The 23,265-nt window shown below is 43.5% G+C and overlaps 1 protein-coding gene across 2 annotated transcripts in view; it reads right to left on the reverse strand.

Moving 5' to 3' along the window:
* Window positions 1-17,349: 17,349 nt before the first annotated feature.
* The window catches only part of camk4 (calcium/calmodulin-dependent protein kinase IV), a 79,832-nt gene continuing 73,916 nt past the window's right edge, over window positions 17,350-23,265 (reverse strand). For both annotated transcript variants that reach the window (XM_031893228.1, XM_002943312.5), the window contains 2 exons: window positions 22,885-23,037; window positions 17,350-20,331 (listed from right to left, as the gene is read on the reverse strand). In XM_031893228.1, the coding sequence (XP_031749088.1) occupies window positions 20,167-20,331; window positions 22,885-23,037 (318 nt within the window). In that variant the 3' untranslated portion in view covers window positions 17,350-20,166. The remainder of the gene's footprint in view (window positions 20,332-22,884; window positions 23,038-23,265) is intronic.

Consider the following 23,265-nt stretch of genomic DNA (forward strand, 5'->3'; position numbering starts at 1 on the left):
AAAGCTATCTCCCATAACCCTGTATTCCCTCACTTGTACTGAGAGCTATCTCCCCTACCCCTGTATTCCCTCACTTGTACTGAGAGCTATCTCCCATAACCCTGTATTCCCTCACTTGTACTGAGAGCTATCTCCCATACCCCTGTATTCCCTCACTTGTACTGAGAGCTATCTCCCCTACCCCTGTATTCCCTCACTTGTACTGAGAACTATCTCCCATACCCCTGTATTCCCTCACTTGTACTGAGAGCTATCTCCCATAACCCTGTATTTCCTCACTTGTACTAAGAGCTATCTCCCCTACCCCTGTATTCCCTCGCTTGTACTGAGAGCTATCTCCCCTACCCCTGTATTCCCTCACTTGTACTGAGAGCTATCTCCCCTACCCCTGTATTCCCTCACTTGTACTGAGAGCTATCTCCCCTACCCCTGTATTCCCTCACTTGTACTGAGAGCTATCTCCCCTACCCCTGTATTCCCTCACTTGTACTGAGAGCTATCTCCCATAACCCTGTATTCCCTCACTTGTACTAAGAGCTATCTCCCCTACCCCTGTATTCCCTCACTTGTACTGAGAGCTATCTCCCCTACCCCTGTATTCCCTCACTTGTACTGAGAGCTATCTCCCATAACCCTGTATTCCCTCACTTGTACTGAGAGCTATCTCCCATACCCCTGTATTCCCTCACTTGTACTAAGAGCTATCTCCCATACCCCTGTATTCCCTCACTTGTACTGAGAGCTATCTCCCATACCCCTGTATTCCCTCACTTGTACTGAGAGCTATCTCCCATAACCCTGTATTCCCTCACTTGTACTAAGAGCTATCTCCCATACCCCTGTATTCCCTCACTTGTACTGAGAGCTATCTCCCATACCCCTGTATTCCCTCACTTGTACTGAGAGCTATCTCCCATAACCCTGTATTCCCTCACTTGTACTAAGAGCTATCTACCATACCCCTGTATTCCCTCACTTGTACTAAGAGCTATCTCCCATACCCCTGTATTCCCTCACTTGTACTGAGAGCTATCTCCCATAACCCTGTATTCCCTCACTTGTACTGAGAGCTATCTCCCATACCCCTGTATTCCCTCACTTGTACTGAGAGCTATCTCCCATACCCCTGTATTCCCTCACTTGTACTGAGAGCTATCTCCCATACCCCTGTATTCCCTCATTTGCTAAGAATCCATCCAGCCCCTTCTTAAAGTTATATAATGTATCAGCCAGCACGACTGATTCGGGGAGGGAATTCCAGAACTTCACAGCTCTCACAGTAAAAAAACCTTTCTGAATATTTAAACAGAACCTCCCTTCTTCTAAACGGAGTGGGTGCCCTCGTGTCCGTTGGAAGGACCTACTGGTAAATAAAACATTAGAAAGGTTATTATATGATCCCCTTATATATTTATACATAGTTTTCATGTCACCTCTTAAGCGCCTCTTCTCCAGTATAAACAGACCCAACTTGGCCAGTCTTTCTTCATAATTGAGACATTCCATACCCTTTACCAGCTTAGTTGCCCTTCTCTGAACCCTCTCTAACTCAATAATGTCCCGTTTGAGCACTGGAGACCAAAACTGAACAGCATATTCTAGATGGGGCCTTACCAGCGCTCTGTAAAGGGGAAGAATAACACCCTCCTCCCGTGAATCTATACCCCTTTTAATACAGCTCAAAACCTTGTTTGCCCTTGCAGCTGCTGCCTGGCATTGCTTGCTACAGCCAAGTTTATTATCTACAAGGACTCCAAGGTCCTTCTCCATTATGGATTTGCCCAGTGCAGTCCCATTAAGGGTATAAGTGGCTTGCATATTTTTACATCCCAGGTGCATGACCTTACATTTATCCACATTAAATCTCATCTGCCACTTAGCTGCCCAGATTGCCAGTTGGTCAAGATCCTGCTGCAAGGATGCCACATCCTGGATAGAATTGACTGGTCTGCAGAGTTTTGTGTCATCTGCAAACACTGATACATTGCTTGTAATATTGACCCCTAAGTCATTTATAAACAAGTTAAACAAAAGTGGACCCAGTACAGAACCCTGAGGGACCCCACTGAGAACCTTATTCCAAGTAGAGAATGTACCATTAACAACCACCCTCTGTACCCGATCCTGTAGCCAGTTTTCTATCCATGTGCAAACGACTTCACTAAGACCAATAGACCTTAGCTTAGAAAGCAGTCGTTTGTGGGGAACGGTATCAAATGCAAATGTTGTTCACTTGGTTGGCTGTTGTAAAGGGGTTTCTCTTCACCATGGAAATGATTCTACGATCATCTACCACTGTTGTTTTCAGTGGACGTCCAGGTCTTTTTGCGTTGCTGAGTTCACCAGTGTTTGCTTTCTTTCTCAGGATGTACCAAACTGTAGATTTTGCCACTCTGACTAATATTGTAGCAATTTCTCGGGTGAGATTTTTCTTTCTATGCTTTATATCATTTATGTGTATATGTTAATAAAATTATTTTGATTTTACTGTACACCTGAGCTTGATAGCTACTTTTTCTGGAATCCCGGAGTGCCTGCCTACTTTAACTGTTGGTCCTGCCTGTTGGGACCTGCCATTCCTCTGCCCCAATAATAATACTCATGGCAATGGCATGTATATCAGCTGCCCTCATCCAGGGCAATAGTCTTCTGCTAACAGTGACATGTTCATGGGTCTTTTTCTCCTAGGCCCAAAGGGTTCTATTGGCAGAGACATATTTATGGGTCTGTTTCTCCTAGGCCCAAAGGGTTCTATTGGCAGAGATATGTTTATGGGTCTGTTTCTCCTAGGCCCAAAGGGTTCTATTGGCAGAGACATATTTATGGGTCTTTTTCTCCTAGACCCAAAGGGTTCTATTGGCAGAGACATGTTTATGGGTCTGTTTCTCCAAGGACCAAAGATCACTAATGGCAGAGACATATTTATGGGTCTTTTTCTCCTAGGCCCAAAGGGTTCTATTGGCAGAGACATGTTTATGGGTCTGTTTCTCCAAGGACCAAAGATCACTAATGGCAGAGACATATTTATGGGATGGCCCAAAATGTAACAAGTGTATTAATTTAATAGTCTTCTGTTCCTCTTAAACCCAGATATATATATATATATAGCAAAAAAAGGGGAAAGTTGTGCTCAACCACTAAATTTTAAACCATTAGGCGGGGGTGCAATGAGGCTGTGACCACAAAATACATAGAAACAACAACAAGAGATCCTCTGCACTCACCCATTATCAATATATATAGGACATTAAGACATTCGGTGCATTAAGCTACTAAGAAATGCCCTTCCCTTTAAGCAAAACAGGGATTGTTTGTCCATATATTGTAATATACGTCAAGTTGGCATTTCTTAGTAGCTTAATGCACCGAATGTCTTAATGTCCTATATATATATTGATAATGGGTGAGTGCAGAGGGTCTCTTGTTGTTGTTTCTATATATATATATATATATATATATGCACTATCTATCATTTTATGTGAATTTTAAATATGTGTTGAATTGAAATTGCCCTTCAAGGCTTTGGCCACTGACCAAAGCTCTGAGCTCAGTGACGGTCACTAGGTCTGGGTTCAAACATGGCTTATTCCCTGTTTACATTTCTTCACCTTAGGATCTCCCTTCACCCATTTCTCCCACCCCTGCCCCCTGATTCCACCTTCTCTTTTTAGTTACCCTTCTCCCTTGCACCACAGGTCTCCACCCTCTGTAAACTTCCCTGTCAATACTATAAAAATGCAAAACACCATTCAAATATGTATTAAAATATTTATTTATAATTTAGATATGATTTAAGTTATGCATATTAGTTTAGGTTGGAAAGTTCTCATTTACATTAAGTTTAAGTTTTAGTGTGGATGGAAGGTTCCTATTTAATAGTTGATACAGAGGAAGGCAAAAAAACCCCATCTGAAGCCAGAGCCAATTTGCCTCAGAGGGGGAAAAAATTCCTTCCTGACTCCCAAAGGGCAATCGGACTAGTCCCTGGATCAACTTCTACTAAGGGTTTATGTCAGTGTCCCTGTATTTTTACCTTGCTAAAAGGCATGTAACCCTTTGTTAAAGCTATCTAATGTACTGGCAGTATTTTTAATGGATTATAAAGGGAGGAGCCTCTGTAGGGTGCTGTAAGGTGGTGTTGGAGCTGTGCTTGTCTGAAATGTAGATGTTGGAGGCTAAGACTGACGGCGGTGGATGCACTGTTTGAGCTAAGGTTGGTGAAACTGCAAATACTGTATGATGTATTAGTATGGTGGTCTGTTGGTAGAGGAGCAGCAGGAAAAGAAAGAGGGGCTGGTGGTGTACCCAAAGAAAGAAACAGAGAATGAGACCTACAAAGTGAGGCGCCACTGCTGGAATTGTGCTCTCTAAAAGCAGGAATCCAACTGGTGGAGCTGCACATATTAAAATTGGATCCCACTATTGGAATGTAAAGTCTGTGCTGGTGTAGATGTTGGAGAAAAAGGGCCACTGGTGGAACTATGGCTGAAGGGGAGATAGAAATGGTGGGTGGAGGTTGTGTATAGAGTGTTACATACACTGCTGGGGGTGTAGCTGTAATTGGGAGAGGAGACGCCACTGGTGGAGTTATGGGTTTCTGAAAAGCGGATTCTCCTGGAGCTTCAGATGGAGGCGCAGGCTCTGCTGGTGGAGCTGTAAAATAGAATGAAAACCAATAAGTAATGTGTCATTATGAATATTCATTAAGAACAATGGCATTACAAAGGATTTTATGCTCAAACTGAATTCTCCTTTGCATTGGGCAACAGTACAAGGGGTGCAGGCAGGAAAAAAATTATAATACAGATTCACATGTATGTCTAAGTCTAAGCGTCTTATTTTAAATGTGTATACAATTAGCATTTAAATTAATTATAGAGTGTCCATTAGAACTATATACTGTAAAAAGTGTTGGCCTAAGGCTCTGTAGGCCCAATGTATAGGGATATTTAATGGAGACCGTACCCTTCCCTGAGGGTGTTTCTCCTAGGATGTTATTGCAGAGACTCATCCTGGGAAGGCACAGGCACAAGTGCGGAAGGCACAGGCACAAGCGCAGAAGGCACAGGCACAAGCGCAGAAGACACAGGCACAAGTGCGGAAGGCACAGGCACAAGCGCAGAAGGCACAGGCACAAGCGTGGAAGGCACAAGCGCAGAAGGCACAAGCCCGACGCAGCTGTTTCCTGGCCCAGAGAGCTGCTTCCCTCACTCCTGTATAGATAAAAAAAAATCAGAGCTGAAATTAAATTCCTATTTTTTCCTATTCTAAATTGTCTTAGAATCCCATTGTCACTATTTTACTAAAATGTAGCATTAAGGTGGTGTAGCCTTCAAAATATGTTCATTATCCCTAGCGCCACTTTAATAAGACCAACAGCTTCTCAGTTTAGTGTTCATGATGGCGCAGTCGTACCAGATAGAATGGATCTCCTCACCTCTCTTGGCCGGCCGCCTCTGCTGAGCCTGAAGGTGTTTCCGAATCTCAGCCCTGATGATCTTCTTGGGCGGCAGTTCAGCAATGAAGGGGTGCCGCAGGAGTTCCTTGGCGCTCCATCGCTCCGCAGGATCCTTTCTCAGACACAACTCCAAGAAGGAATGGAATTGTTGTGACCTGGAAAAAAAGGAAAAAGAGCTTTTAGCATTATTTGGTGAAAATAGAGCCCATTTCATTCAGTTCAGCTCTGAGCTGTGGGAGCATCTAGTGACACGAGCTGGGAAGGACTCACCAGGTGTTGGCTTGAAGCTTCGGTGGTTGACTCTCGATTATGATGTCCTCCACCGGGTATTGGTCGTAGTGTGCTGAAAGACAAAAACACATATATCAGATCCATCCAAGTCTATATACTGTACTATTTATTTCAACTAAAGAAAAAAGTGGGTATTTTTTTTTTTGCTGAAAATAGCAAATAAGTCCCAGTTCTTCCCATTCTGCTACAGAATATCTGCTGCTCAAAGTATAGAATAAATATCCACAAATTGTTGAGATTTACTTACATGGCTTTCCCTCGGCCATTTCTATGGCAGTTATCCCCAGCGACCAGATGTCACACTGGAAAAGAGACACCAAAGAACATTAGAAGGAGAGAACTGGGTTAGTGGGTGATTCAGTTGTTACTGGGGTGGTTCTTCCATCAGTGCCTGCCTGCATGCCATCGGCTCCTCCCACTGCTTTTATGTCCCATTAACATTGATAGGTAAATGCACCCTGTTATAAGTACAACTTACTTTGGTGTCGTACGCCAGGTCCATGTCCTTCCTCCTTATGGCCTCGGGTGCCATTCAGTGTGCAGTCCCGTCAGGCTCTTCGCACATTTCAGTCTGTGGGTCCAGGTCCCAGCAGAGTCCAAAGTCGACTGAAATGCCAGATTATATTTATCAATGAAAAATGACTTTTTAAATGCAATACAATAAAAACCTGAATTATGAAGTTTTACTCACTCAACTTCACTCTCCCCTCCTTTGTTAGCATGATGTTCGGGCTCTTGATGTCCCTATGTACGGCCCGGTGCTGATGGATGTGGTGGAGCCCCTGGGGGGATTGAGATGTAGGTTATAAGAATAACAGACATAAATCTAAATATTCCCAAGAGTGTAACACATTTTAGCAGAATGATGATCTATAATAAATAAATATATATATGTAATGCAAAATCATAGATGAGTCCATAAGGGGTTATTCTGGCCTTACCTTTAATACTTCCCTGCAGATGTAGCCAATCCAGGGCTCCTTCAGGGATTGGCTGTTGCTCTTGATGAGGTCATGGAGGGAGCCGCCCTCACAGAGCTCAAGAACAATCTGTTCTGCAGCTGCAGCTCTCAGGTTAGCATCCTAACAAAATCTGTGCAATAACAGCATATAAGGTGAAGTTCCCCTTGAAATGAGAGTGAAACAGGTTGTATTTGGCCCCATCCCTCCTCCCTTCTATTATAACATGAGGCCCAGTCCCTGCTGATAAGGAGCAGCCTCACAGCAGCACGATATCCCCACCAAACTTTATTGGTCACAAACAACTGAGCACCATAGGTTGGAGATCTGATGGGGATGCTGGGAACTGTAGTTCAGCAACAGCTGGGGGGCCACAGGTTGGGGAACTGACACTGTTATAATCCAATGCGCTCCTGTCATGCCTGGCATTATACATGGCACCCCAGGAGCGGCCAATGGGGGCAGATGTGCCATATTGTACTGACTCCTACCTGTGTTTCCTAATATATATATATATATATATATATATATATAGTCTTGCAAAGAATCGGCACTCACCAGTATCGGGCACAGGCTGGGTGCTGACAAAAATAATACATCAAACTCAACAGTAGAAAGCACTCACAGCTACAGCATCAATCAGGTCAGTGATTTATTTCAGCATACCATCTACGCGTTTCGATCACCACAGGATCGTCATCAGGATGACGATCCTGTGGTGATCGAAACGCGTAGATGGTAAGCTGAAATAAATCACTGACCTGATTGATGCTGTAGCTGTGAGTGCTTTCTACTGTTGAGTTTGATATATATATATATATAGGCGCAAAATAACTGTAGGCAATCTCTGGGCAGGGCAGAACTTCTAGGAAACCAATGGCAGGGCCTATAAGCTGATGGCGGATAGTGAGGGGACCTGCTGATCTGTTCTCATCTAAATCTCTCCTGTCTGTAAAATTAATATCTGATCATTTGCCCCTTTAAATCCCCCTAGCTGTTAGGGTTTCCCATGAGAATGGGCACAGATAAAGCAGGGCCTTTGGGTACTGGTATATACCAATAGTGATTGGTGGGGGCCCTCCTGTTACAGATCATGGCTACATAACATGAAGCGCTCAGCTGTTACTAGAACTCCCACAATCCCTTGCTCCAGTCCATGTGATGCCATCATTACTAGCAAGAGATACTGAGAGCCTGACTGTTATACAGAATGTACCAATACATGGGCCGGGGGTATCAATCTGCACATAGGGGGAGTAGCAAGAATGGCAGCTCCCAAATAGAGGGGATCCCATAGAAAGCAAGGGGAGGGTTACAGGAACTTATTTGGATTTCATGAAATATAAAGGCCAATGGGTTGGGAATGATGGGGCTGCTTAACTGTATCCCCTGTGTGAGTGTCTGTATGGTACAGATTAGCTGTATGGGTTACAGCCAATCACAGTAGCCCAACTGTAATTGGCTGCTGGATCACCTCACTAAATGGTACTAAGGTAAATGGAACACTGACAACCAGATGACAAGGGACACAGACTGCAGATCTGATAGAGGATGCTGGGACACGTAGGCCAGTGACAGTTATAGGACTACAGGCTGCAGCTCTGATAGAGGATGCTGGGACACGTAGGCCAGTGACAGTTATAGGGCTACAGACTGCAGCTCTGATAGAGGATGCTGGGACACGTAGGCCAGTGACAGTTATAGGACTACAGGCTGCAGCTCTGATAGAGGATGCTGGGACACGTAGGCCAGCGACAGTTATAGGGCTACAGACTGCAGCTCTGATAGGGGATGCTGGGACACGTAGGCCAGCGACAGTTATAGGGCTACAGGCTGCAGCTCTGATATTGGATGGTGGGACATGTAGGCCAGTGACAGTTATAGGGCTACAGGCTGGAGCTCTGATAGGGGATGCTGGGACACGTAGGCCAGTGACAGTTATAGGGCTACAGGCTGGAGCTCTGATAGGGGATGCTGGGACACGTAGGCCAGCGACAGTTATAGGGCTACAGACTGCAGATCTGATAGGGGATGCTGGGACATGTAGGCCAGTGACAGTTATAGGGCTACAGACTGCAGATCTGATAGGGGATGCTGGGACACGTAGGCCAGTGACAGTTATAGGGCTACAGACTGCAGATCTGATAGGGGATGCTGGGACACGTAGGCCAGTGACAGTTATAGGACTACGGGCTGCAGCTCTGATATTGGATGGTGGGACACGTAGGCCAGTGACATAGGACTACAGGCTGCAGCTCTGATAGGGGATGCTGGGACACGTAGGCCAGTGACATAGGACTACAGGCTGCAGCTCTGATAGGGGATGCTGGGACACGTAGGCCAGTAACAGTAATAGGACTACAGGCTGCAGCTCTGATAGGGGATGCTGGGACACGTAGGCCAGTGACAGTTATAGGACTACAGACTGCAGCTCTGATAGGGGATGCTGGGACACGTAGGCCAGTGACAGTTATAGGACTACAGACTGCAGCTCTGATAGGGGATGCTGGGACACGTAGGCCAGTGACAGGTATAGGACTACAGACTGCAGCTTTGATAGGGGATGCTGGGACATGTAGGCCAGTGACAGTTATAGGACTACAGGCTGCAGCTCTGATAGGGGATGCTGGGAGACGTAGGCCAGTGACAGTTATAGGACTACAGACTGCAGCTCTGATAAGAGATGCTGGGACACGTAGGCCAGTGACATAGGACTACAGGCTGCAACTCTGATAGGGGATGCTGGGACACGTAGGCCAGTGACAGTTATAGGACTACAGACTGCAGCTCTGATAGGGGATGCTGGGACATGTAGGCCAGTGACAGTTATAGGACTACAGGCTGCAGCTCTGATAGGGGATGCTGGGACATGTAGGCCAGTGACATAGGACTACAGGCTGCAGCTCTGATAGGGGATGCTGGGACATGTAGGCCAGTGACAGTTATAGAACTACAGACTGCAGCTCTGATAAGAGATGCTGGGACACGTAGGCCAGTGACAGTTATAGGACTACAGGCTGCAGCTCTGATAGAGGATGCTGGGACACGTAGGCCAGTGACAGTTATAGGACTACAGGCTGCAGCTCTGAGCTCTGATAGGGGATGCTGGGACACGTAGGCCAGTGACAGTTATAGGACTACAGGCTGCAGCTCTGATAGGGGATGCTGGGACACGTAGGCCAGTGACAGTTATAGGACTACAGGCTGCAGCTCTGATAGAGGATGCTGGGACACGTAGGCCAGTGACAGTTATAGGACTACAGGCTGCAGCTCTGAGCTCTGATAGAGGATGCTGGGACACGTAGGCCAGTGACAGTTATAGGACTACAGGCTGCAGCTCTGATAGGGGATGCTGGGACACGTAGGCCAGTGACAGTTATAGGACTACAGACTGCAGCTCTGATAGGGGATGCTGGGACACGTAGGCCAGTGACAGTTATAGGACTACAGGCTGCAACTCTGATAGGGGATGCTGGGACATGTAGGCCAGTGACAGTTATAGGACTACAGGCTGCAACTCTGATAGGGGATGCTGGGACATGTAGGCCAGTGACAGTTATAGGACTACAGGCTGCAGCTCAGATAGGGGATGCTGGGACACGTAGGCCAGTAACAGTTATAGGACTACAGACTGCAGCTCTGATAGGGGATGCTGGGACATGTAGGCCAGTGACAGTTATAGGACTACAGACTGCAGCTCTGATAGGGGATGCTGGGACATGTAGGCCAGTGACAGTTATAGGACTACAGGTTGCAGCTCTGATAGGAGATACTGAGGAAAGCAATGGCTGCCTGTCAGTAACTGTCACCAGCCTCAAGCAGCCCATTAGCAGCTGGGAAGTGGCAATTTTTTCCATAAAAAGCTTTAAGATACGGCAATTTTATAAATAAATTGAGATACAGAGAGAAATAGGAATATTAATTAGAGCATTAGAAGAGAAACCTAAACACAAAGTGCCCAACTGTCACCCAGAGCGACTGTTAGTTGATGGGACAAATGGGACATTTCAGACTTTTCCCCAATAAGCTTTAAATTTACACTTTATAAAATACATATAAAAATACAGGGAAATGTGAATATTAATATTAGAAGATGAATCTGAACCCCAAATGTTATGTTTTACTTGTATTTATCCCGAGACGTTCGCAGTCTCCCTGCTCCCCGAGCCCAACTCTCCCATAATCACATTTTATATTTATCAAAATGACAGAATATGTGCAAAACCAACGCCAGTATCCCAGGCGCCCCCTAGTGGCGTGATTACATAGCGATTTTATGCATTTATGCCACTATTTTCCTATAAATGCCCCCCAGTGCTCCCCAGCGCTCCACTTACCTCTGATCCCAGAAATGAAGTGAGAAAACCATTATTATAACTGACAGTTGGCCGTGCGGCCAGTCATGTGCTTCTTATTGTGTTGGGCTGAAACCCCACAGACTGTTCTTCCACTTCTTCTTCTTATTCTTAGCGCCCCCCATTTTCTAAACGCTACTCCTCCTACAGTTTTAGGGGTACAATACCCAAACTCCCCACACTTCTTCGCCCTATAGCGGAGCAGGTTGCTTGTGCTTTTCTAAGGGATCCCGCCCCCCGTCTTTTTGTGGCGCCGCTCCCAACACCCCAATTTTCCCATTGACTTTGACAGGGAAGATTTTCAAACTGCTGCCACACTTACAGCTTTGAAGCTACACCCCCCAAACTTGAATAACATAATCATGGGGTCACCCCAAATGAAACAGCAACATTTGTTGGATGACCCCCAAAGTGGGAGGGGCCAACAGCAGCCAATCATATTTCACCCATTGACTTTAATTGGGGAAATACAACCTGCTGCCATTCTCACAGTATTTACACCAGGGTCCCCAAACCTTTCACAGTTGGTCACTAGGGGACTGCAGTTTTAGTTTTAAAAGGGGGTGGAGCCACCAACAGCCAATCAAATTTTACCCATTGACTTTAATGGGAAAATTGAAACTGCTGCCAATCTTACAGCTTTGAGGCTACACTCCCCAAACTCGAATCACATGAGATCAGCCTGAATGAAAATATGATGATTGTTGGATGCCCAAAAGTGGGTGGAGCTGTGAACAGCCAATCAGATTTTACCTATTGACTTGGTGGAAATTCTACCTGCTGCCATTCTCACAGCAATAACGCCGGGGTCCCCAAACTTTGCAGAGTTAGGCACCAGGTAAGAAAAAGTGGGTGAAGCCACCAACAGCCAATCAGAGTTTACCTATTGACTTTCAATAGGGAAATTAAACCTGCTGCCATTCTGACAGTATTAACAATAGGGTCCCCAAACTTTTCACAGTTGGTCACTAGGGGACTGCAGTTTTAGTTTTGAAAAGTGGGTGGAGCCACCAACAGCCAATCAGATTTCACCTATTGATTTTTATTGGTTTGTTGCCAGAGTTCCCAAACTTTGCACAGTCAGTCACTGGGTGACTACGCATTTAAGTTTTTTTGTATTTTTTTAAGTGGGTGTGGCCACCAACAGCGAATCAGATTTTACCAATTGACTTTTAATGGAGAAATCCAATCTGCTGCCAGTCTCACAGTATTAACACCAGGGTCCCCAAACTTTTCACAGTTGGTCACTAGGGGACTGCAGTTTTAGTTTTGAAAAAGTGGGCGGGGCCACCAACAGCCAATCAGATTTCTTTCATTGTTTTCAGTGGGGAAATTTTAACTGCTGCCATTCTCACATGTTTAATGTCAGGGTCCCCAAACTTTGCACAGTTTGTCACTGGGTGACTATGTTCCAAGTTTAGAAAAGTGGGTGGGGCCAACAACAGCCAATCAGATTTCACCTACAGACTTATATTTAAATTTAAACTGCGGCCATTCTTTAAATATTAATACTAAGGTCCCCAAACTTTGCAGGTAACTGCGGTCCAGAGTCGGAAAAAGTGGGTGGGGCCACCAGTAGCCAATCAGATTTTTACTATTGGTTTTCAATGGGGAAATTCAACCTGCTGCCATTCTCACAGTATTAACACCAGGGTCACTAGGGAACTGCATTTTTTGGTTTTAAAAAGTGGGTGGAGCCACCAACAGCCAATCAGACTTCACCTATTGAATTTTTTTGGTTTAAATTTAAAATGCTGCTTTTCTCACACTATTTATGTCAGGGTTCCCAAACTTTGCACAGTCAGTCACTGGCTGACTACATATTCAGGGTTAGAACAAGTGTGCGGAGCCACCAACAGCCAATCCATTTCTACCCATTAAATTTCATTGGTTTATATTGAACTGATGCCATTATTTAAGTATTAATTCCAGATACTTAAACTTTCCAGAGTTTGTAACTGGGTATTTGTCATTCAAAGTTAGAAAAAGCTGCGGAGCCACCAACAGCCAATCACATTTCATCTATTTACTTTCAATGGTGAAGTGTAAAATGCTGTCAGTCTCACAATTTTTATGCCTGAGTCCCCCAAACTTTGCAAAGTTGGTCACTGGGGGACTGCAGTTCAAAAATAGGAAAAGTAGGTTGGGCCACTTACAGCCAATCGGATTTCATCCATTGAATTTTATTGGTTTAAATTTAAAATGCTGTCATTCTCACACTATTTATGCCAGGGTGCCCACTGTTTGTCACTGGGTAACTTCGACTCAAGGTTAGAAAAAGTGGGCGTAGCCACCAACCACCAATCACAATTTGCCTATTGACTTTTTTTGGTTTATATTTAAACTGCTGCCGTTCTGTAACTATTAATCCTAGGGTCCCTAAACGTCGCAGAGTTAGTCACTGGGTAACTGCAGTTCCAGGTTAGAAAAAGTGGGCGGAGCCACCAACCGCCAATCAGATGTCGTTGACTTTCAGTGGGGAAATTTAAGTTGCTGCCATTCAGACACTATTAAAACCAGGGTCCCCAAACTTTGCACTGTGGTTTTTACTATATAACTGTGATCCAAGGTTAGAAAAAGTGGGCGGAGCCAACAACAGATCAGATTTCATTCAGTGACTTCACGTTTTTCAACCCAACATGAAGTTTGTTCTCAAACTTCCCTTTCTAGTTCTGCTCTTTCCATGTAAGCTACATTCATACCCCCCCCATAGGTCTGGGGCTTGCAAATATAATATGAGCAAATATAATATGAGCATTAAATTCTGTAATATTTCTAATAAGGTTTTTGCTTATCCAGATCACAATATACAGTATCTAGTAGTGGCAAGTCTAAAGCTATTGGATTTGTTGAGTGATATTAGAAACCATACAATATCATGCTTGTTTATTTATCTAGATTGGCTTTATTCTTAGTATTCATTACATGCATCTTTCAGTACATAGTTCCAGCCCGGAATAGTCCTTATATTAAACATAGTCAATGCAAACAAATATCTAGAAAAGGCATGGGATTTGAGCATAAATGTAAAGAAGGAAATCTACAGACATTCTAATAGCACCATGTTTTCTCCCTCCCAACACATTTACACCAGGAAATCTAGTACAAGGCTGGAGCCCCACAGGGGCACATGGGTGTACCGCAAGGCTTGCTGGGTAACTGCCATGGTAAGAGCTCAAATGACTCTCCTAAGGTCCCCTTGGTGCACTTATAAAGCCCTTCTGAGGGTGCCTTACAAACCTTGTGTCTGTTTTGTCCCCTGATGTGTATCAAAGAATGAAAGTAGATTAAATAGGTCTTTTTGCTTGTGGGTAATTTTAAAATCCCCTTCAGTCTACATAAAGGAAAATAGATGTTGATTAAATAAGCATTGTTTGTGTATAATTTCATCCTTTGTGTCTAGTACTGGCGCACAACTAAGCACTATAGAACCATCCATTACAGAAGTGTAGAGGGACAGTTTCGGGGCAGAGCAGAAGGAACCCTTTGGTTAGATAATGTAATTGGGAAGATGTGCTATATACACACTGATACCATCTTGAATATATTATGGAATCTGATCTCCATCCTTCTAACTGGTGGAACTAGAACTGCCTTAATGTTTACAGGGGCCTGCAGGTTTCCTCTTTGCTATCCATATAGTTTTGGCTTATATTGGGTTCCAAAGCCTTGCCAAGGTATCCTTTTATCTACCCTGCCCCTTAAAGTGTTATCTATGCAAATTCTTCAGATCTCTCCCAATATCTACTCAATGTGCGTATTGTGCAAGCTCACAACTTACTAAAGGACAAGCAACTCAAAAAAATGTTTATTTTGTACTTGCAAACTGTACTTGGAAATGCTTTGGAGTTGGTATCTGGCTTTACTGAGAGTAGTGTGCGTGTTGTTTGCTCAACCTCCATGCCTCTCTCCTTCTCACCCTATGAGCATGAATAAAACAGAAATCTTTTTAGATAACGATATCTCAGATATACGCTTTGCAACTGTGTGGTAACCTGTAGCAACCAGACATTTACTTTTACTTTTATGGGTTACACCAACATTTGTACATTTCCCAGAAGTGAATATATGATGCCTTTATGCTTGGAATTCTTAATTTTGTATGTACAATTTTAGTAGTTACCATTTGCTGTAACTGACAACTGGCTGCACTGTGTACATATGTATAATGAACCTGTTTTTATGATGGCAGAAATCATGCGATCCCTACACCATTTTCTTTCATGCAGTGCTGGGAGTTGTTAGAAGTTTTATTGAGGAGACACCCATGTTTCCTGAGTGTCCCTTTATTTCAGCTGTGTTAGGGGCCTTTCTAATGCAGAGTATAATGTTCATTAGAGCCAGTGATCTATTAAAAGTCAATTATACAGCCTACAGCAAGGTGTCCAACCTGCAGACCTTCAGCCATTATTGTACTGTGCCTTTAATATCTAGGTGTGATTAAACCCTGTACACAGTGTATTACAATATACTAAGCTACACACTCTCCATTCCTAATGGACTCTGGTGTTACAGTACCCATGTTCCAAACAATAAAGGGAGGGTGTCTCTCAGGATATATGTTTTATGCTGGGATGTCGAACCTTAGAGGCTCTCCCTGTTGAGGCCAAATCCTACAAGCTGTATGTCAGCATAAGCAGGAGCATAGCAGGTTGGATGCCTATTTCCCGCACTTTGGAAGACAAAGTCCCACCATATAACAAGCAATGAACAGGGAATAAATGGGTAATATAACAGCAAAGCTTATTATCCTTAAAATTTTGTCTGTCTCCAAGATGAACCTTAAAAAATCACACTAGGGTCAGTGTCCCCTGCAGCCACAAACCACACTGGTTGTGAGGTTATATTTGTGTTTTTATTGCTTTTCTACATAGACAGCCAAACAATTGCTTGATTGTCATTGTTAAGGTGGCCATACACAGGCCAATTGTAGCTGCCAATATCGGTCCCTTATCGGCCTGTGTAGGGGCAGCAACAAGGGGCATAGGGGATATCTGGCCTGAAATTGGGCAGATATCGATCGGGCAGGTTAAAAGATTTAGTCGGATCGGGGACTACATCAGCTCGTTGATGCGGTCCCTGAACCGACTGCGCCCATTGCCGCCGTTATAATTCGATTGTTTGGCCCCAAGGCCAAATGATCGAATTAGCCTACATTTGCCCCATATCACCACCTGTAAGATCTTAACGTGTGCTTGACCACCTAACTAGTCAGAATCAGAGAACCTAATAACCTAACTAGTCAGGGTCAGTGTGCCTAAAAGTTTAACTAGTGTAACAAATGAACAAACAGAGCTGCAGGAAAGATGTAAAATAAGTTAAAGGGAAAATGGTCATTGTAAAATTATTTTTTTCATTTAAGGTTTAGTTACTGCCCATGTTTAATGCCAATAAAATGGCAAGAGGTACACAGCACTTTTAGGGGCCAATTCACTAAAGGTCGATAACGCATATCACATGCTTTTTTTGCGTTAAAAAGCATGCGATAAATAAGTAACGATTCAGCAAAGTCATTTTGCATGCGTTAATCTGCATATCGCATGCGCAAAAAAACGCATCTTTGCAAAGCGTTATTTCTAACGCATTGAGTTAATTAGCGAATAGAAATAATACTAACACATGATTCACAAACACATAAGAAGCGTTAAACTCGCTAAATATCGCATTAATCTGTGCGAATATTAACACCTACTTGGGGCAGGCGGTACTTAAAGAACATTGCGGTTTGTGAGTGTTTGGCAACACAACATGGAGTTTGCAGTCGGTTTGTGATCATCCTAGTGTGATGCAGCCTCCAGTTTTCAGGGAAATGGTAATTTTCAGAAAAGTAGTTTTCAGAAAGTAATGGTTATGTGCGTAAAATCGTGCGCTAATCTCACACGGCGGGAAATAACGCACGCGGCGGAAAATAACACAAGAAAATCACTCATCACGAGTTAAATAACAAAAGAACATCGTTTTTTTAATTATGACAAGTGTCCTTTTAGTGAATCGAGCGTTAAGTCACAAAAAATAAGAAGTGATAAGATTTTTAACGCATTCTATATATAGCACTCGTTTTATCGACCTTTAGTGAATCGGCCCCTTATTCTTGTCTCTTGCATGTGGATAAGGCCACAGTGTAAATGTGGTACACATTAGCAAAAATTGCAAGATGGGGGTTTTCCAATCTTTGCTGCTATTTGAAATATCCAGACAGCAAAGCCAATATAATTTGCAGCCCACTAGGCTCCCAAGCTGACCCTTTTTGATGCAAAGGTGGTTTCCTTTAATAGGGTACACACAGTTAAAGCGGTGTCTGGATTTCTGCTTTAATCTTTTATAGGCAAAACAATTTCAATACAACAATTAGAAAATACCAATAATGCCAATTTTAGGGGGATGCAATTATTGTTGTTTAGTTTATACATTGCCTAAAGATTCCTCCTCCTTCCATTCAGCATATGTGGGTTTTAATGGGCAAAGGTGTATTTAAGGAATGCCACCTGACAATCTAAACCAGTTTTATCCTTTCATATGGCACTGATTGAACAAATGTATGGCACTTGCACTCAGAATGCAAACATTATTGGCTCTGACACTCGGTGGAAATCTGATCTTACAGTATAATAATTATATAATAGTATTTTCCTCTTTGTCTGAGACTATAAAAAGTTAATGTATCTCCTCATCAGCCGACTACTCAGTGAATCCCTATTACCCTTACATCTGAATGTTTGTGTTGCCTGTAGCCATAAGTAACTCGGCTTAGCACAACTGGCAATAGGTTCAAGTTTATGGAAAGAATAGTACCCCAGTCCAATTAGGTGGCTATACGGGAAGCGGACACCATTGTTTTGTACCCTAAAGCTGTATTTAATGCCCCTATTTAAAAGCCTGGGAGGTGGAAGGAAGGGGTGCCCTGATATTAAGTAAGCACTCCCTTAAAGTTCCCTATGATTAAATGATTTAGCCCCTTGTTCCAGAGTACAGAAAGTGAAAGTGATAAAGTGGAACCACATGAGCCCTCCACTGAACTGGGATTATACAACTAACACCATATTCATTAGAAGCATGGAAGAAGAGATCTGTAATGTACCCTTGGTAGATATCCATAAGACACCCATGTTCACTTGAGGAAGAAAGCTTTTGCCATTGGAGTGCTTGTATGTTGTATTATTGCCATACATTCTCATAGCAAATTTTGACATCAAATCTAATACATTCAGTTTTTTTGTCAGATATTTATGGCCATAGAGTGAAACAAGACTTTTCCCATCAGACATTGTTGCTATACAATCCAGCACATTCTAAAGACGTATTAAACATGGAAAAGGTTATATTAAATATATTATTTCATTTGTTTCATCCACACCTTTACTTGGTTACTTTAAGTGATGTGACAGTGCCTTGCATGTGATGCAGTCATAGAGAGTTATTTGGCAGTAGGGCAGCTATACTCTAGGTATGAGTATTTATAGGTGTTTGGAGGAGCACCCGATGACATATACTCATCTTGGCAAGTATCATGTGACTGTAGGTAACAAAGGTATAATGCACATACCATAGGGTGCCCTGTGCTTCTGGGTTCTCATCTGTTAATGTATATGAACATACTAACATCAGCTTTACCAGAATTGTGCTACTCTTCTAATTAAAATAAGATACTAAACCAAGTTGTATATAAGTGAATGCATTTATAACGTTACTCATTTAATCTTTATTACACCAGTATTGGGCCAGATTTAATAAGAAAAGCTTATCTCCTAATTCAAGTCCAAATTTTGCCATAGATGCAATTTAGATTCAATTTTAAAAACTTACCCCACTATTTATCACTACTAAAGTCCACTGGAAAACTGCAACTGAATTGGCAAAGAAGTTTTTTTCTCCTCAAAATGAATCATGCCCATAAAATTTTCACCTGAGAAACCATAAAATAACATTTGCTCATAGTACTAAATTTGGTCCATTTGGGTCAGATTCAAGTTGATGGGGAACATTTATCCCAGGTTTTATCATGTGAAAACGCAATTAAAGTCTATGATAAAAACCTATCATTCAATTAGGAGATATGTTTTTTTTTTCATCAAATTGAATTTGGTCCTATATCTGCTATCCCTCAGCAACTATTCCTCTTCTGTGCTAACAAAGGTGCCTTCTGCACTGCTGGCAATCAAAACCTACATTTGTGATGTGCAGAAGACCTTTCCCAAACACCTCCTACCTACAACTGCTGCTCAGCAGGACCATAGCACCCTGCTTGGACCTCAGGCCTGGAGACAAAATGCCTCTAGAAATAAATCTGGAAAGTAGTATATTGGCACTAATTTGTTCCAGATTTCATGTAGATAAACACACCAAATCTGTGCTGGAGTTTAAATAGCAAACAAGGCTGAAATAACAAATTATGATGTACTTTCATTTAACTTGTTATACATTTGCAATTCTAAACATCGCAGTAACATAAAATCTATGAAAAGTGCTTTTTTTGGTTAATAAAATACTGTATACAAAGTGTTATTATAGTAAGGCATTCTTAATACAAGCTATGGTAACACTGAGCTTTACAACCACTGAAGCCTAGTTGTGTGTTTCCGTGGAATGTTTTTCTGTTTTTTATTTTATTTTTTTGCATAAATGAGTATACTTTTTTTTATTGTAAACAGGTTTTTTTTTTTATATATAACTAAAAGGTTATTGTTCCTATTTCATATTTACTCCAAGGACATGATAATATTGTCAAATGAAACTAGTAGCGTAACCTCTAGAAAGTCCAATACCTTTATAAAAAATGTAAAATGAAACACTACACACACCATACATTTCCTACTGTGTAGATCCTATGCATATCAAGGTTATATTAAGGAAATTGTGTTGCTTGTTAAAGTTCACGCGCCGGTATAGTATGAGATAAACACCTCCATATCTCAAGTCAGTCTTGCACTATTTTATAAGCAGTCACATGCATTTACAGAAGATTATCAACTTGCACATTTCATTGCATCTCTCAAAGAGAACTGCCTGGAGGCCATGCTAAGGAATCTTTCTTGCTAATAGAAAGGATGATGTTGACTGTGCATGAAATGGCAGATACGAGGACCAAAACATGGAGACTGTTGACTCAAGACCCTCCTTCCTCCACCTGTTTAGTTTCCTGAGTTGGGGTTTCTTCACAAACGCTCTCTTGCACTGGAGATGGATTTCTACTTGGCTTATTGCTGTCATGGCTGCTGTGACTTCCAGCACTCCCCAAGCGAGATGAAGCTACCACAGCTTTTACAGCTGCCTGAAAAGGGGAAACAAAGCAAAACAAATAAGCCATATTGCATACACATATGTACTTGTTAGATGAATTTTTCTCAACTAAAAATTAAAAAAGTTGGAACTGTGGGCAAGGCATTTTAGTACTGCCATTAATATATCACTATCAATACCATTAGCTTATGACTAGAGAAAATCTGATTTGCTAATAGCTCCAGTCTGGAACTGAGAGGAAATGTAGCCCCTTCTTTTTTGAGGCCTACATAATTAATGCATGAGGGGAACCTCATGTCCCAAAACCTTTTAATAGTCTAAACCTAGAGACTGTCTTATATGAACTGTATTTGGGTAACTTGAGTTAAACAAGCACATACTCCTGAATTTATATTAAGATACAATTGGGCTTATGTAATACAAGACACTAAGGGGCACATTCATTCAAGTACGACAGGTCCGATTAATTCGTTAATTTGCTTTCGTACTTTGCGACAATTTGTGCGATAAAATCGTATTTGTCGCAACGAGTACAAAAGTTTCGGATTCATTCAAGCTTCGGTATCGTGACTTTCCTTGGGCCGGGTTGGAGCTGCAGAGTGCCATTGAGCCCTATGGGAGACTTTCCTTGGGCCGGGTTGGAGCTGCAGAGTGCCATTGAGCCCTATGGGAGACTTTCCTTGGGCCAGGTTGGAGCTGCAGAGTGCCATTGAGCCCTATGGGAGACTTTCCTTGGGCCAGGTTGGAGCTGCAGAGTGCCATTGAGCCCTATGGGAGACTTTCCTTGGGCCAGGTTGGAGCTGCAGAGTGCCATTGAGCCCTATGGGAGACTTTCCTTGGGCCAGGTTGAAGCTGCAGAGTGGCATTGAGCCCTATGGGAGACTTTCCTTGGGCCAGGTTGGAGCTGCAGAGTGCCATTGAGCCCTATGGGAGACTTTCCTTGGGCCAGGTTGGAGCTGCAGAGTGCCATTGAGCCCTATGGGAGACTTTCCTTGGGCCAGGTTGGAGCTGCAGAGTGCCATTGAGCCCTATGGGAGACTTTCCTTGGGCCAGGTTGGAGCTGCAGAGTGCCATTGAGCCCTATGGGAGACTTTCCTCGGGCCAGGTTGGAGCTGCAGAGTGCCATTGAGCCCTATGGGAGGCTTTCCTTGGGCCGGGTTGAAGCTGCAGAGTGCCATTGAGCCCTATGGGAGACTTTCCTTGGGCCGGGTTGGAGCTGCAGAGTGCCATTGAGCCCTATGGGAGACTTTCCTTGGGCCAGGTTGGAGCTGCAGAGTGCCATTGAGTCCTATGGGAGACTTTCCTTGGGCCAGGTTGAAGCTGCAGAGTGCCATTGAGCCCTATAGGAGGCTTTCCTTGGGCCAGGTTGGAGCTGCAGAGTGCCATTGAGTCCTATGGGAGACTTTCCTTGGGCCAGGTTGGAGCTGCAGAGTGCCATTGAGCCCTATGGGAGACTTTCCTTGGGCCAGGTTGGAGCTGCAGAGTGCCATTGAGCCCTATGGGAGACTTTCCTTGGACCAGGTTGAAGCTGCAGAGTGCCATTGAGCCCTATGGGAGACTTTCCTTGGGCCGGGTTGGAGCTGCAGAGTGCCATTGAGCCCTATGGGAGACTTTCCTTGGGCCAGGTTGGAGCTGCAGAGTGCCATTGAGTCCTATGGGAGACTTTCCTTGGGCCAGGTTGAAGCTGCAGAGTGCCATTGAGCCCTATAGGAGGCTTTCCTTGGGCCAGGTTGGAGCTGCAGAGTGCCATTGAGTCCTATGGGAGACTTTCCTTGGGCCAGGTTGGAGCTGCAGAGTGCCATTGAGCCCTATGGGAGACTTTCCTTGGGCCAGGTTGGAGCTGCAGAGTGCCATTGAGCCCTATGGGAGACTTTCCTTGGACCAGGTTGAAGCTGCAGAGTGGCATTGAGCCCTATGGGAGACTTTCCTTGGGCCAGGTTGGAGCTGCAGAGTGCCATTGAGCCCTATGGGAGACTTTCCTTGGGCCAGGTTGAAGCTGCAGAGTGCCATTGAGCCCTATGGGAGACTTTCCTTGGGCCAGGTTGGAGCTGCAGAGTGCCATTGAGCCCTATGGGAGACTTTCCTTGGCCCAGGTTGGAGCTGCAGAGTGCCATTGAGCCCTATGGGAGACTTTCCTTGGGCCAGGTTGGAGCTGCAGAGTGCCATTGAGCCCTATGGGAGACTTTCCTTGGGCCAGGTTGAAGCTGCAGAGTGCCATTGAGCCCTATGGGAGACTTTCCTTGGGCCAGGTTGGAGCTGCAGAGTGCCATTGAGCCCTATGGGAGACTTTCCTTGGGAAATAATTCGGACTTTATTGAATCGACCCCTAAGTTTGCCCATGAGCAGTAACCTATAGAAATTAATTAGCAGGTAGCATTCACTGGCCACCTATTTAAAAGCAAACATCTTATTGGTTGCTATGGGTTACTGCTCATGGGCAAACTTAGTGCATTTCATTACATATGGGGGATAGAGCAAAATGCTGGGCTATAAATGCCAGTTCAAATTGAGGTCCAACACACACAATTGGCCTTATTCCTAGGACATACCCTAATTAAGATATAGTAACTCATTTAGTACATACTTTCAGTTTGCGCCGGGCATTGAATTCTTGAAGCTTCTTTTGAGCATTGTCCATGTGGGCAAAGTTAGCTGCTTTTCCTGTCACCCAGGGGTGCTGTAACGCTTGCTGTGTGGTAAGACGCTTTTTTGGATCAAATACAATTAATTTCTTAACCTATTAACAAATTTTCAAAAATGTAAGTTTTAGCAATAAGACAAAATAGACTTATAAATAGCAAAATAATTAACCTTATATAACATCATACATAAAGGCATTGAAAAACATTGAAAATTGTACATTTATACATATAATAAGAAAAGACATGTTGTGATGCTAAAAGCCAGTATACTTTTTTGATGCTTGGCGAATTTTGGTTGCAGCAAAAAAAATTTTTTTTTATGA

This window comes from Xenopus tropicalis, chromosome 1 (genome assembly GCF_000004195.4).
Source record: "Xenopus tropicalis strain Nigerian chromosome 1, UCB_Xtro_10.0, whole genome shotgun sequence".
In the NCBI taxonomy this organism is placed as follows: Eukaryota; Metazoa; Chordata; class Amphibia; order Anura; family Pipidae; genus Xenopus; species Xenopus tropicalis.